The sequence below is a fragment of the Myotis lucifugus genome, unplaced genomic scaffold, assembly GCF_000147115.1.
Source record: "Myotis lucifugus unplaced genomic scaffold, Myoluc2.0 scaffold_7, whole genome shotgun sequence".
In the NCBI taxonomy this organism is placed as follows: Eukaryota; Metazoa; Chordata; class Mammalia; order Chiroptera; family Vespertilionidae; genus Myotis; species Myotis lucifugus.
Window position 1 is genome coordinate 5,934,661 of NW_005871055.1, and position 15,218 is coordinate 5,949,878.

Here is a 15,218-nt window from a genome sequence, read left to right on the forward strand (position 1 = left end):
CTTATTTCAAAAGGAAACAGATAGCAGTGAAGATGAGGACATTGTTGGACCAATGCCTGCAAAAGGACCACTTAACTATAGTGTAACAGCAGAGTTTGATAAAAGAGCCCAGAGAATGAAAGAAAAACTGATTAAAGGAGATGATGTAAGTTTTAAATATACTCTACTCTGAAAAACAGGCTAACTAAATTAAAAATATAAATTTTAAAAATAGACATTAAAAAATACATATACAGGGTAGGGCAAAAGTAGATTTACAGTGGTGAATATGCAAAACATGGTTCATTCTTTTTTTTGTTAATCCTCACTCGAGAATATGTTTATTGATATTTAGGGAGAGAGAAAAACATCGATGTGAGAGAAACATCAATCAGTTGCCTCCCCAACTGGGGATTGAACCCACCCCCTTTCATTGCACAGGACAGTGCTCCAGCCAGTTGAGCCACCCAGCCAGGGCTAGTTTATTCTTCCGTTGTTGTTGTTAATCCTCACCTGAGGATATTTTTTCCTTTGATTTTTTGAAAGTGGAAGGGAAGGAGGGTGAGAGAGGTAGAGAGAGACAGACAGACAGACAGACAAAGAGAGAAACATCAATGTGAGAGAGACACATCAATTGGATGCCTCCTGTAAGCACCCCAACCAGGGCCTGAATTAAACCTGCAACCCAGGTATATGCGTTTGACCAGGAATCGAACTCGCAACCTTCAGTTAATGGGTCAATGATCTAACCATCTGTCAGGGCTTGTATTATTATGTATTGTATTATTTTCCATACAAAAAACTGTCCCTCTACTTTTGCCCCACCCTGTATAGGTACAGGTATGTATGTATACATATAAAGAAAATTTAGGAGCTGGGTAATCCAAAACTATAAAAGGAAAAGACTGGCAAATTTGCCTACTGAAAAAGATAACAAAGTCAAAAGAACAATAAATTAGATTTTAAAAACTGGTAAAATAATGATAAAAACATCAGTTCTTTTTGTTTCTCTTAAAGGATTCGGCTAAACCAATTACAAGGGAGTCCTGGATGACTGAGCTTCCTCCGGAATTGAAAGACTTTGGTCTTGGGCCCAGAACTTTTAAGAGAAGAACAGACACCAAATCTGGAGATCGATCAGTGTGGACAGATACTCCAGCTGACAGGGAAAGGAAAGCCAAGGTGAAAGTGGTTTTTCATGTATTTCTGTCCATGTTGGCTCTATTTTGAAAAGGCACAAGGCAGAATTATTTAACGGTACTATTTCAAAAGTTATGATTCCGAAGGGAAAATACAGATTTCCCCTTGAAGGAAAGTTGGAAGGAAGGAAAGTGACACCATTTGCTTACCATTTCCCAATAAATTGTATCATTTAAATCTCTAGAAAACTCTGAGACATGAGTTTATTGACTTAATTTTATATGAGAAACTAACCTCTATGAGGTCAGTGTTTCTGGAATTACAATGCTGGTAAGTGATGAATATAATTCCATTCTAGACTTTTCTAACTCCAAGTTCTTAGAGTTAGAAACTCTAAAACTGGTCCTTATACAGCATCAAACTATTTCCATTACAAGGTATCTTTTAAAATATCTTGGGAGGGGGGACAGAGTCACAGGTTAACCTAGATAAATGATGCATAAAACGCTTGTTACTATCAAGATAGGCAAGAAGCACACACTTGCATTAATAGTGCTAAATACAACAAAATAAACAGAAAAGCCAAGCTCATGGATCTAGAGAACAGATTGGTGGTTGCCTGAGGTAGGGGGCGGACAAATGGGTGAAGGGATCAAAGGTACCAATTTCCAGTTATAAAATGAGTAAGTTCTGGAGATGTAAGGTACAGCATGGTGACGATAGTTAATAATACTGTGCTGTATATTTGAAAGTAGCTGGGAGACTGGATCTTGAAAGTTCTCATCACAAGGGGAAAAAAATTTGTAACTGTATAGTGACGGATGTTAACTAGATTTATTGTGGCGATCGTTTTGCAATATATGCAAATACCAAATCATTACATTATACACCTGAAACTAATATAATGTTATGTCAATTATACCTCAATAAAAAAGAAGCACTTTTATCAATACATTAAATATTTACAAAATATATACCCAAAAAAGTATGCATAAAATACATTATTATCTTACATTTTTCTTCTCTTGAATCTTTTCTGCTTATTATGCAATACTCAATTGTAAATTAGGAGTTGAACCAATGTCCTCCTTAAATTTACTTCATCCAAAGGTTTTAATGCCCTTAAGCTATCCCATTCAAATCTTAAATATTCTACTAATTAGCGCCTTATAATTATAGCTTTATCAGTTCTGACTTAAACAGTTGTACACTTAGTTCATTCCTCTCACTCTGTTTATCTTGTTCATTAGTACCTAGACTTATGAGGATTCATATTTTCATTCTGTAACTATAAATTGTGTTACAGTGTAATTATAAATTGGTTGTGAAATAGTGTTATTCTTAAAATGTGGATAATATGTTGAAGTCTCAACATTTTAGCACCCTACCCTGAATATGTGGCAGCATCATAAGTTCTCTATTGCCCTGAAGATTAAAAAGAATCTGAGAGTTGTAGTAGAAAGGTGAGGTGCACCAACACACATGGGGGCAGAAGAGGCAGCAAAAAATGTGGTGTAGACATGAGCGACACCTGAATGACTGGTGCTGGAAGGCTCATCTACTAGTAATCTTTCTTACCTGGTCTCTTATAAAAATAATGGTGGTGTTTTTCTAATTTAGCCTTTTTGATTATCTCCAAAAATACAATTAACTCCCTTGCTTACATGGACTTTTTACTTGTGTCTACATTTACTTATGCACTTTTCTGTCCTTCTGTTCCTCATTGTAGATTAATAGGTGTCTAGCCTATAGCCAGATATGCAGGGAGTCTTCAGAGGAAAATGGAGTCAATAGAAACTGGGCCAGAGGTGGGCAAACCTTGGCATGCGTGCCAAACATGGCACACCAGTAACTTTTGCTGAATGAATTTTATTATTTCTTCAAGGTTCTTCACATACGTACACCTTAAGAGGTATCAAGTAGGCGTAACATGTTCTCAAAAAATTATGGTTGGCACGCAAAAGAATTTTGAGTCAGAGATTTTGCTGGTTTTGGCACGCACTCACAAAAAGGTTGCCCACCCCTGGACTAGGCAATACAATCTGAACATAAGTGATTATAGGCCCAGTGACTTGAGTTGTTTAGATCTGGTCATTCTTTTCAGGGCTGAAGATGTGTTGTTCTATGTTTACAGTGGACTATTAAAGGAATATAATACCCTTTAAACTTTATGTGGTACTATATTATAGCAGATAGTACCACAGAATTACATGTATTTGTGGAACAAACTATTATCACAAAGCTACTTGTTTCCTGATATTTTTGATCCTGTGTAAAGTTCATGACCAATTTTTTATTTTTGTAACAGATCTTAGTCCTTTCCCTTTTCTTAACTTCCTTTTTAATAGGTTCTCTTCACTTCATCTTACTTTTTTATATTTGATTCCGCAGCGTGCCATCTCCCCTGTCACATTCACTTAGCTGGCATTCCCTAAAAGAAGTAAAATTGCTCCTTAGGAAGAAGTGGAAGGGTGATGCATAAGTTAATTAAATAAGATCTGTTATATTCTCACCTCCCAGTCTTGACTATATCTATTAACTCTTAAATGGTCAGGTTTTTATATCCATCTACCGTAACATCATTTTTTCTGAATATTTACAATTAGAAGTATATGTTTTCTGGGAAATGTTTTATGGAAAAGTAAGGATTGAACTATTTCTGTGTTTTTAACTTACTTTATTAAAATGTTGTTTTAGTCCATTAATAAGATAAAAATTGTATAAGAGCCTCATTGGTTTTCATAAGCAAATAGCAATAGTATAAAAGTATGCTTTGAAAAATGGTTAATTGTTTTTTTTTCTAACTAAAATTTGTTGGAAATGTATCTAAGTACAAACTTTAGTTTTGTGTGTGTGCTATGATAAATGGTTATCTTAATTTTGAATTCCAGTTATTCATTGCTGGTGTATTTTGTATATCGGCCTTGTGTCCTACAGCTTTGCTGTACTTGCTTACTAGTTCCAGTTTTTCTGTTGATTCCTTGGGGTTTTCTACCTAGACGGTTTGTCATCTGTGAATATGGTTTTATTTTTCTTTTCCAGTCTGTACACCTTTTATTTTATTTTTTTTTAATTTGTTTCCTCAAGAGTGATTTTCCAAGTTTTGAAAATATAATACAAGATTTCTTTTTAAGCCTTATTTTATCTTTTACATTTCATCATTGTTTGTCAGACTCATGTCTGAGTTCAGGAAATAGGTGATTCTTCCGGTTAGTTGATAGAGTTGTGGTGTTTTTTGTTTTTTCTTGTTTTCAAGAAAATCTTAGAATACTAATAGAAATCTTACCGAGTATATTAACATTTCTAATGGAAAGAGGTTCAACAAGCCTGGTTTAGTTTAGTCTCTGATTATTCAATCTGAGTGAAAATAGTAGTATTTCTTTTTTACTTTCTCTTAATTATATGGTTCAGTAATGTGTTATCTGTGTTCATTCCTCAGGAGACAAAAGAAGCAAAGAAGTCATTCAATAAGAAAGATGAAGAACATATATTGTCAGGAAGGGAAAAGAGATTGGCTGAGCAGGTGTCCTCATACAATGTAAGTCAGAATAAAATATATAACCTTTAACTTTTTTCTATCTTTTAATGCTCCTCGTTTTTTCTTTTGCTTGTTTGTCTTTCTTTTACATGTCTGAACTCTGTTGTATATATATTTATGTAAAATCCTTTTTGGAATATTCTTAATTTTTTTACTTAAGTCATATATAAGAAATTCAATTCCTAGAGTTCAGTAGCATGTGATCAGGAAGTAAGAGCCCTACTAACTCCTAGAGAACCTCAATTCATATATTTTTTAATTATAAGCAGATTTGGAATATTTTATGCGAAGATTTAAATATGGGAGAAAGATGTTTTTAAAATATGGTTCAATCTAAATTTGTAAACTGAATGGTCAGTATTCATTTGGCATATCATCATTTTGTTATATTCTCTTAGTCAAGAGAAGAAAGAAAAATGGTGTTCCAGCTCAAAGAATAAATGTCACTTAACCCATTGGCCCCTGGAAGGTGTCCAGGTGTTCAGGAAAATTACCTGTTTCTAAGATATTAGTTAACAAAAAGTCCCATAAACATTAAAAATATAATGAGAATGATTTATTGGACATATGTAGACAGTGAAGCTTAAGCACACAGGAAACATTTTTGGAAACTGACCAAAAACTCAACTGCCATGGAACATTTATGAAAACTGATGAACTCAAAAGTCATTGTCTCAAGAAAATTGAAAGTCACAATCATTCAAGCCATCTTCTCTGACCACACAGAATTTAAGTTAAAATTCAAATAACTTAAAAGTCTTATACAATAAGAAATTAGAAAAATTCAAAATTTAAACTTTGCATCAAAGAAGACATGATTAATGGAATTTAGAAAATATCTAAACCTAAATGATACAAAAATACAAATATGTGGGATGCAATATAAAGTGGAACTTTTGGCCAAGATTTATAGCCATATTGAGATATGTTAGAAAAGAAGAATAACTGAAAATCCACAAGCCGTGCCTTTTTCCAAATGGGCATTTTTATAAAACTAAACATACACCTACCTTATGATCCTGCAACTCCATCCTAGGCATCTAAGACAGATGAAAACATGTCCACATGAAGACTTGAACATGCTTTATTCATAGTAGCTTCAAGAAAAGACTTATACAGAATATTCATAGACATGTTATTCATAATAGCTAAATTTGTGAGTATCCCAGGTGCCCATCAAAGAGAAAGAAAAACCAAACTGTATACAATGAAATACAAAAAAAGGAACAAATTACAAGTGACTATGTGGTTAAATCTCAAAGTCCCCGTGCTTAGTGAAAAATGACTTCCTACACAAGTCCATCCTCCATGATTCCATTAAAGTGAAGCTCTAGAACAAGCAAAATGAATCTATGGTGGGAAAAAAATCACAGTAGTGGTTGTTGGAGTGGAAATGTGTGACTGAGTATAAAGGAGCATACGGAGCTTTCTGGGGTGATGGGATTGTTCCAGATCTTGATAGGAGTTTAAATTCTAAAACTTAGTAAATGTAATTTAAGATTTGTGCATTGCATTGTGTATAAACTTACCTTAAAAGAAAAGCTTGTAAACAAATATTGAACTCTAGCTAATGAAATGGTTGGTGAAGTACTTAGGGTACATGTAGTGATGTGTGCAATTAACTTTAAAATGCATCAGAAAATTAGGGTTTTAATCTCATACTGAAATTTTGGTTACTTGTGAGATGTGCTGTTCAAAATAGTAATAGTCTTAAGACTAAACCACCTTATAATTCTTAGTTTTGATAAATCAAGCACTATTTAAAATATTACCATTAAACAGACAAAATAAAAAACAAACTAGGATCTTAGCATGAATTTTTAAAAGCTACTATAACACTGTCCCATTTAACATAAATTGCCCTGGCTTTTTTTTTTTTTATAATATATTTTATTGATTTTTTACAGAGAGGAAGGGAGAGAGATAGAGAGTTAGAAACATCGATGAGAGAGAAACATCGATCAGCTGCCTCCTGCACATCTCCTACTGGGGATGTGCCCGCAACCCAGGTACATGCCCTTGACGGGAATCGAACCTGGGACCCTTCAGTCCGCAGGCCGACGCTCTATCCACTGAGCCAAACCGGTTTCGGCTGCCCTGGCTTTTATAAAGCTTTATAAAACATGCATTTTTGTTAAATGATTAAATCAGGTAAATCAGCAAATTAGTCTCTACAGTGAACTGGCTTTCAATGTGATTTTTAGTGAATTGACTCTTCTAGGTGTTTTTCATTGTTTTTTTATGATTCTAGCAGTAGTTTGGTCAATGTGTGTCACAGTGTACAGATGATGCTAACCCAGACAGTACACCCGAAACAATTGATATGACAAATTTGAGACCTTGAATTGTTTGAATTGGCTGTAATAGTCCAGTGGTTTGTTCTATTCCCTGTCTTCATTGATAGTTAATTTACTAAATTTACTAAAGCAGATGCTCCTTGACTTTCGCTGGGGTTACATCACAATAAACCCATCATAGGTTGAAAATATCATTAAGTCAAAATGCATTTAATATACCTAACCTATTAAACTTCACAGCTTAGCCTACCATACCTTAAACATGCTCAGAACACTTACATTCACATATAATTGGGCAAAATCTTCTAACACAAAGCTTGTTTTATAATAAAGTGTTCAATATCTCGCATAATTAATTATGCATATCACTTTCGCACCATAAAGTCGAAAAATTATAAATTGAAACATCGTATGTTGGGAAATGTCTGCATAGTGGATCAGTTCATTAAAACCTGCCATCTTTATTTCCCCATTTTTGTTGGCTTTTTGTTACCTTTTGTACAGTTTTGCTCATCCTGTTTCTCAGTAGGGCCTCTAGGTCAGTGGTTCTGAACCTTCTGGCCCTTTAAATACAGTTCCTCATGTTGTGACCCAACCATAAAATTATGTTGCTACTGTTATGAATCGTAATGTAAATATCTGATATGCAGGATGGTCGTTCGACCGCCAAAGGGGTCGCAACCCACAGGTTGAGAGCTGCTGCTCTAGGTAAAGTAGGGCCTCTACAACTTCATTTTTCTCTCATCTCCTCCAAACTTTGTTCTCTGTTTTCTCCAGCTGTTTAAAAAATATCTCGGGCCTTCCCCTTCCAACTCTTAATAGCCTATCTCGACACCTCCATCATTGTTGTATAATTAATGAATTATTATTTTCTCATTAATGGGGAAAGAGGAAAATGTGGAGAAATAGTGCTGAAAGTTCAAATTTTTATAGTATAATTTCTTTGCATTTACATACAATTATATTTATACAACATTATAGTTCCCCATCCTAGAATTAACCCTACTCCACTTCTCTTTTGTGTTGTCATTCTCTGCCAGAAAGAATGATCTACACAGTGGGTTGCACATCTGATGGTTACCCTGAATAAGAACCTGGGTGGGTTTTTTTTTTTTTTTTCAAGATATATTTTATTGATTTTACAGAGAGGAAGGGAGAGAGATAGAGAGTTAGAAACATCGATCAGCCGCCTCCTGCACACCTCCTACTGGGGATGTGCCTGCAACCAAGGTACATGCCCTTGACCGGAATCAAACCTGGGACCTTTCAGTCCGCAGGCCGATGTTCTATCCACTGAGCCAAACCGATTACGGCAGAACCTGGGTGGTTTTTAAAAGCACAGGTTGCTGTGACCTACAGTTGACAATTATCATTCACTAAATTACTATGGTGGGGCTCAGGAATCTATTTCTTTTTAAAAATATATATATTGATTGATTTTTTTAGAGAGAGAGAAATATAAATGTGAAAGTGGAACAAAAATCAGCTCCCTCCTGCATGCCCCTCCACACCCACTGGGGATGGAGTTTGCAACCTGGACATGTGCCCTGGCTGCAAATCGAACCAGTAACCTTTCAGTGCACGGGAGTACCCTCATCCAACTGAGCTACACTGGCCAGGGCAGGAATCTATTTCTGTTCAATTAATCAGGTCTTCAAGTGTTTCTGCTTGGTATCCCCTAAAAGAAACTTTTTACTTGACATCTAAAATTTTTCATTAACTAAGTTTCAATAGTTACCATGAATTTATAGCATATTATATTGCTCTATTAAATGTTTAAAGTGGAATCTACATACCATTGCAATTCAATATTTATCATTATCTATTAAAATATATATACAAACAAGAAATTCCTAACAGTTGGAAATTTTATTTTATCCTTTTTTCTCCTTGAATTCATAATTTTATTTTTCTCCTGCCACAGAATTTTATCCTAATTTAGCTTTATAATTATATCTGATAAGTCCTATTTTACTGCAACAAATATATATATACATAAATTGAAATTGAAAGTTGTGGTTTTTTTAAATTTTCTGTATCTGTCTTTAAATGTTTGCACTTTTTTACTTCTGGAGTAAGTTATAATTTCAGTTAATCAAAACAATGTAAACATATTGCAAATTTTGATGAATAATTATTAAATGTAAAAAAGTAAAATGTAAATTTAATCTCTTAATGAAAGACTTTTTTCCCAGTTTCTGGTCTTTAGATGAAAGTTACTTACTACTAGAAAAACACAGGTTTCAGCTTCAAATGTGTTTTTTATTTATATTTTTTATTTTGTTTTGTTTTGTTTATTAAGGAGAGAGATGGAGGAAGAGAGAGAGAAAGAGAGAAAAACATTGAAGTCAGAGAACCATCAAAGTGAGAGAGAAACATCGATTGGTTGCCTCCTGCATGCCCCAACCAGGAATCAATCCTGCAGCCTGGGTATGTACCCTGACCAGGAATCGAACCCGCTATCTTTTAATGCATGGGACAAAACTCAAGTAACTAAGCCACGTCAGCCAGAGCTATTCATTTTGGGGGGGGGGCTTTATTTATTATTTTTTAAAATATATTTTTATTGACTTCAGAGAGGAAGGAAGAGGGAGAGAGAGATAGAGATATCAATGATGAGAGAGAATCAGTGATCGGCTGCCTCCTGCACAGCCCACACTGGGGAACAAGCCCACAACCTGGGCACATGCCCTGACCTAGAATGGAACTGTGACCTCCTGATTCATACGTCAATGCTCAACCATTGTGCCACGCCAGCCAGGCCAACTTCAATTTTTTTTCACATTGATTCCATTAGTTTATTTTCTCATTATCTCTTTCCAAATCTGTATAATGGGAATAATAACATTTAATTTACAGAGATATTGTGAGGATTACAATATAGTAAATTCTCAGTAAATCTAGCACTTAATATTTATTGGGAGATTCTTATGTGCCCAACATGTACTAAATCCTTTGTATTCTTTAGATCATTTAACTCCTCTCTCATCCAAATATTTTAAAATTATTATTATTACTAGAGGCCTGGTGCATGACATTTGTGCACTGGGGGGCGGGAGGGGCGGTCCCCTCAGCCCAGCGTGTGCCGTGTCACAGTCCGGGATCCCTCTCTCAGTCCGGGACCCCTCGCTCCTTACTGCCCACCTGCAGTGGAGGCGGGAGAGGCTCCCACCACCGCAGCTGTGCTTGCCAGCTGAGAGCCTGGCTTCTGGCTGAGTGGCAGGGGCACACTGACTACCAGGGGACAGCTCCTGCATTGAGCATCTGCCTCCTGGTGGTCAGTGCACATCATAGCGACTGGTCCTTCTGCCATTCGGTCTATTTGCATATTAGCCTTTTATTATACAGTAGGTCCTCGGGTTTGTCAGAGATCGTTCCTACTGTGCGACATAACGTGATTTTCACCGTAAGTCAGAACCCATCTACATAAGCACCTCCATCACTCACATAGAACACATACACAGCAGTAATGAAGTGAAACAGTAAAAAAAAAATTAAAAGAAAGATAACAATTCCTGACCTTTATTTGTGGGAAATAAATAATAAAAAACATAAAGCACATATGTACATACGTTGAAATGATGGAACTTTTTTTTTAATATAAATAAATGGGAGATGGCGATGTAACCACGAAACGATGTACGTCGAGTCCGACGTAACCTGAGGACTGCCTTATAGGATCACTGCCATTTTACAGCTGAGACGTTGAGGGCTTAAATTACTTGCCTAAGGTCAGCAGTGTTGAAAACAGCAGGACCATCATTGCAACCCAGGTTTTCTGAATTCGGACCTTAAGTTGTTAGCTGTTTCTCCATGCATTTTTTTTTTAGCATCATTTGAATTTTTTACCTATTTTATTAAAAATAAAAAACTCCGTGGTTGAGCATTGACCTATGAACCAGGAGGTCACAGTTCGATTCCAGGTTAGGGCACATGCCCAGGTTTCGGGCTCGATCCCCAGTGTGGGGCATGTAGGAGACAGCCAATCAATGATTCTCTCTCATCATTGATGTTTCTATCTCTCTCTTTTTCCCTTTCTCTCTGAAATGGAAGGGAGGGAGGGAGGACTGGAAAGTACTTGGATTACAAATCAATTTGTTTCTAAAGACTTGACCAAGATTTATTTATGAAATAAAAAGGATTGGGAGAATGGAAATAGTGCTAACTTAAATATTTATTAATACAGCATCTTTTGTATATTCTGCTAAAGACTTTTAGCTTCAAATTGGGCTCATTTATTTATAGGAAATAACTACCACATAACCTAATTGACAAAGTCAGTTCTGGTTGTCAAATCAGCCAAGTCAGACTCACTTTCTGCCAGGAAGTCTGACTTCATTTTTCCACTCAAATAGATGTGTTTATGATCATTCCTGTAACACTTCTGAATTCTAAAGTAGGTAGGTAGATACCACGAGTTTGTCTTCTGCATGAAATAAGATGCTGCCACCTTTAACATTTCTTACCAGTGCCTTGTTATTTTGCTTTCACTGGGCTGTCTTCATGTGAATCTTTGCTCTCAACTACATTCTTTGATAGTGCAGGGCCTGGAAGAGATGGTGTGTTAAGCAAAAAGTGCCCTACCTTTCATGGCCCTACTCTTCAGTATATCTAAACTCAGAACATTCCAATAAGAGCCAAAACACCCATTTCAAAAGGACATTACACTCCTGAGAGAAATATGTTTAAGACAAAAAGGACACAAAGCCCTTCCTTGATTAGAGGAAGTTTCACTCATACTAGTATTTCAGATTTTTTTGATTGATGCCCTAAAGACTTGCTCTCTTACACAGTATTCTGTAATAAGATTCTGAAAGGCCTCACCTTTGTTAAGTGGGAAGAGGCTATAACAAAAGGGGAGACGTTCTCACAAGATGCATTATTGGGCAAATTAATTTTAAGTAAGCCTGCATGAAGAACTTGAGAGTCATGGGTGGATAACCGTAAAATTATCCATGCCTTCGTACCCATGGCATCCACTCTGTGTAGCCCCCAGAGACACATGTACCCCACTTTGAAAGCTTCTAGTTTGTATTACTTGTATCTATTCCTGCATCCCACTCTCTGCTTCTTCCATCCAGGCCATTCTGTCTTTTACTTTAATCACTACTGTAAGGTTTGTAATAAATCTCTAACTTATGAAACCAATTGCCTTTGCTCAGACCTCATCTCACTATATACCTTAAAATGTGAGCACCTGCCCCACCTAAGAAGGAAGAACATGAGGGAGGTAAGAGAAAGAACAAAACTGAAAGGAACAAACATTCTCTTGTGTAGGGAATGGGCCTTGGATTGTGGCACCTCCCCACTGTTATTTTTCTGGTTCGCCCTTGTTTTTGCTTCAGCCTGGCAGTGCCCTTCCCTTCGTAGGCACTCCTGTAGGCTTCACGGACCAGCACATCCATAAAGCTTTAACCAGGCTGCCAGGTGAGGATATAATTGCTCTTTCTTTCTCACCCTTGTACTTATTTGGACTCCAATTTTGATACATCACACAATGCTTTTCTCTTCTATTATTTAAACATTTGTTTCCTTTCTGTCTTGCTCTTTATGTGTGTATGGCATGTAGTTAGTAGATGTCTTCATTTTGGTTTAATTGAATTAGCCTCTGATACATATTTTCTTCATAGATGCTGTCTTGGCTTTGGAAAAACCTGTTGGGGTTTGTAAATAGCCCTCTTAATGTTCACCATTACTACTTAAATGTTTTGTTTCACTATCATATTCTGTCAATAATCTATACAAACTAAGATTTTTATTTCTACTCTTCTGACTTTCTCCAGGAATCGAAAAGATCAGAATCTCTTATGGACATTCATCAAAAAAAATTAAAGAATAAGGCTGCTGAAGATAAAAATAAGCCTCAAGAAAGAATACCATTTGACCGTGATAAGGATCTCAAGGTGCATCGGTTTGATGAAGCTCAGAAAAAAGCACTAATAAGAAAATCTAGGGAACTAAACACCAGATTTTCACATGGCAAAGGCAGTATGTTTTTATAAGTAAGTATATTTCAGTGAAGTATATTTTTATATCAGTAAATTTGAGCTTCTTAAAAATTTAAAGAAAAAAAATGTTTTTAATCCTCACCCAAGGTAATTTTTCTATTGATTTTTAGAGAGAGTGGAAAGGAGGGGGAGAGACAGAAAGAGAGGATTATTGATGTGAGAGAGACACATCAATCAGTTGCCTCCCATATGCACTCCAACCAGGGCTGGGGACCGAGCCTACAACCAGGGTACATGCCCTTGACCGGAATCGAACCTGGGACCCTTCAGTCTGCAGGCCCTCGATCTATCCACTGAGTCAAACTGGCCAGGGCTAAAAATAAATTTTGTTTATAAATAATTATGTGTAAAAATCTATTTCCTTTTATAGTAAAATAGATTGTAAATCTGCAAATCTTTTTGTATAAGTAAACGTGGTTTTTAAAACAATTCAGCCTTTGTGGGCTTATAAATGTTGTTCATGGAAAAGTAGCCTTGTTCTCATAATAACTAACAGGGCATTGCTACTTAAAATTCTGTAATAAAAGTTTAGTTTATGAAAAATGGAAAGGAGGGTGTAAAGCAGTGGTTCTCAACCTTCCTACTGTCGCGACCCTTTAATACAGTTCCTCATGATGTGGTGACCCCCAACCATAAAATTATTTTCATTGCTACTTCATAACTGTAATTTTGCTACTGTTATGGATCATAATGTAAATATCTGATATGCAGGATGTATTTTCATTGTTACAAATTGAACATAATTAAAGCATAGTGATTAATCACAAAAACAATATGTAATTATATATGTGTTTTCTGATGGTCTTAGGCGACCCCTGTGAAAGGGTCATTCGACCCCCAAAGGGGTCTCGACCCACAGGTTGAGAACCGCTGGTGTAAAGGATGAAAAAAGGTTTATTAGTAGTATTTTTTTTAATACATGTCTTTATTGATTTCATGGAGGAAAAGAGAGGGAGAGATAGAAACATCAATGATGAGAGAGAATCATTGGTTGGTTGCCTCCTGCACGCCCCCTACTAGGGATTATGCTCACAACCCAGGCATGTGCCCTGACCAGGAATCAAACTGACTTCCTAGTTCATAGGTCTATGCTCAACCACTGAGTCACACTGGCTGGGCGCTAGTAATCTTTTGATGTCAAATAAGATCACAATTAGAAAAATGTTCATGGCTTTTAAAGGATCTCAATAAAGTAAGGGCCAAAACCATTACATCATTCATTTATAGTCCAAACTGACAAGAGTTCATAAAGGTGATTAAAAATTACATAAAAACTAATGTTGCTTCTTAAAAACCTTTATAGTTTTTTGTTGTTGTTTTTTTTATTTTTTTTAAAAGACGGCCAAAACTATTTTCAGTTGATTTTCCAAAAATCAAACTAAGAAAATAAAGTATTGTCCCTACCGTCAGTTAACTATCTTGTTTTCTGTGCTATAAAAAAAAGAAAAAAAAGGATCCATATAAATTATTAGTGACTGGAAAGTATTTCAAAGAAAACAAACTACTAAGGTCTGTCTTTCTAAACATGTTAACACATGATGTTAAAAGAGGGGACGATTCAGTTTAAACAAAATGTGACACATTTCCAAATAACTACAACTTATAGTGTGGAGGAAATACTTTTCTGTTTCCAGTACATCCATTGGGTTTTTTAATTGTATGAAACCTACATTGATATTACATGTGCTTTAAGAGAAAATAAAGTTAGAAATATTTTCCAACTTACTGAATTTTCTTATTCTTACTTCAGGGGGATTTCCCTGTACAATGAAGAAAAGTTGAAGAATACCTTTTTATTGTCTGTCCACCTTTATTCTTTCATTTTAAGTTTCTTAAGATTAGAGATTACTTTAAAAACCATACAAACTCACTTTGTTCTGTGCATCCTTTAGAGTCTAGAGGAAACATAAAATTGGTGTTTCTTATGTAGAATGGAATTTTGTGTGTCTTTGGCTTCTGAGAAAGTGTGGGCTTTTCTTCAAATAATTATTCGGGGGATCCCCCCCACCGTGCCCTAATTTTTGTGATGGCTCACAAGTATCCTCTCAGACCTGGTCAGGACTGTCCACTGAATCTCTGGCTTAGCCTGACAACCTCAGCGGAAAGAGAGGAGGACTAGGAGGACTTGTTACTTGTGTCTTGCAGCTTATACCCGAACTCACTCCTGTTGTGATCTTGCCTTGTTACTGGAACGGGTGAAGAGAGATAGCTTTAAACACACACACTTCCTAATCGTTGTCCTCCTCCTACCCTCTC

The 15,218-nt window shown here is 36.0% G+C and overlaps 1 protein-coding gene across 4 annotated transcripts in view; it reads left to right on the forward strand.

Moving 5' to 3' along the window:
- The window catches only part of GPALPP1 (GPALPP motifs containing 1), a 35,201-nt gene that overhangs the window by 15,100 nt on the left and 4,883 nt on the right, over nucleotides 1-15,218 (forward strand). For 2 of the 4 annotated variants that reach the window (XM_006083520.3, XM_023748366.1), the window contains exons 5-9: nucleotides 14-145; nucleotides 997-1,161; nucleotides 4,559-4,657; nucleotides 12,738-12,956; nucleotides 14,713-14,911. In XM_006083520.3, coding sequence (XP_006083582.1) covers nucleotides 14-145; nucleotides 997-1,161; nucleotides 4,559-4,657; nucleotides 12,738-12,956 — 615 coding nt within the window. In that variant the 3' untranslated portion in view covers nucleotides 14,713-14,911. Of the gene's footprint in view, nucleotides 1-13; nucleotides 146-996; nucleotides 1,162-4,558; nucleotides 4,658-12,737; nucleotides 12,957-13,072; nucleotides 13,128-14,712; nucleotides 14,912-15,218 lie in introns of those variants that run through there. The other 2 variants (XM_014448873.2, XM_023748362.1) reach the window with 2 other exon arrangements.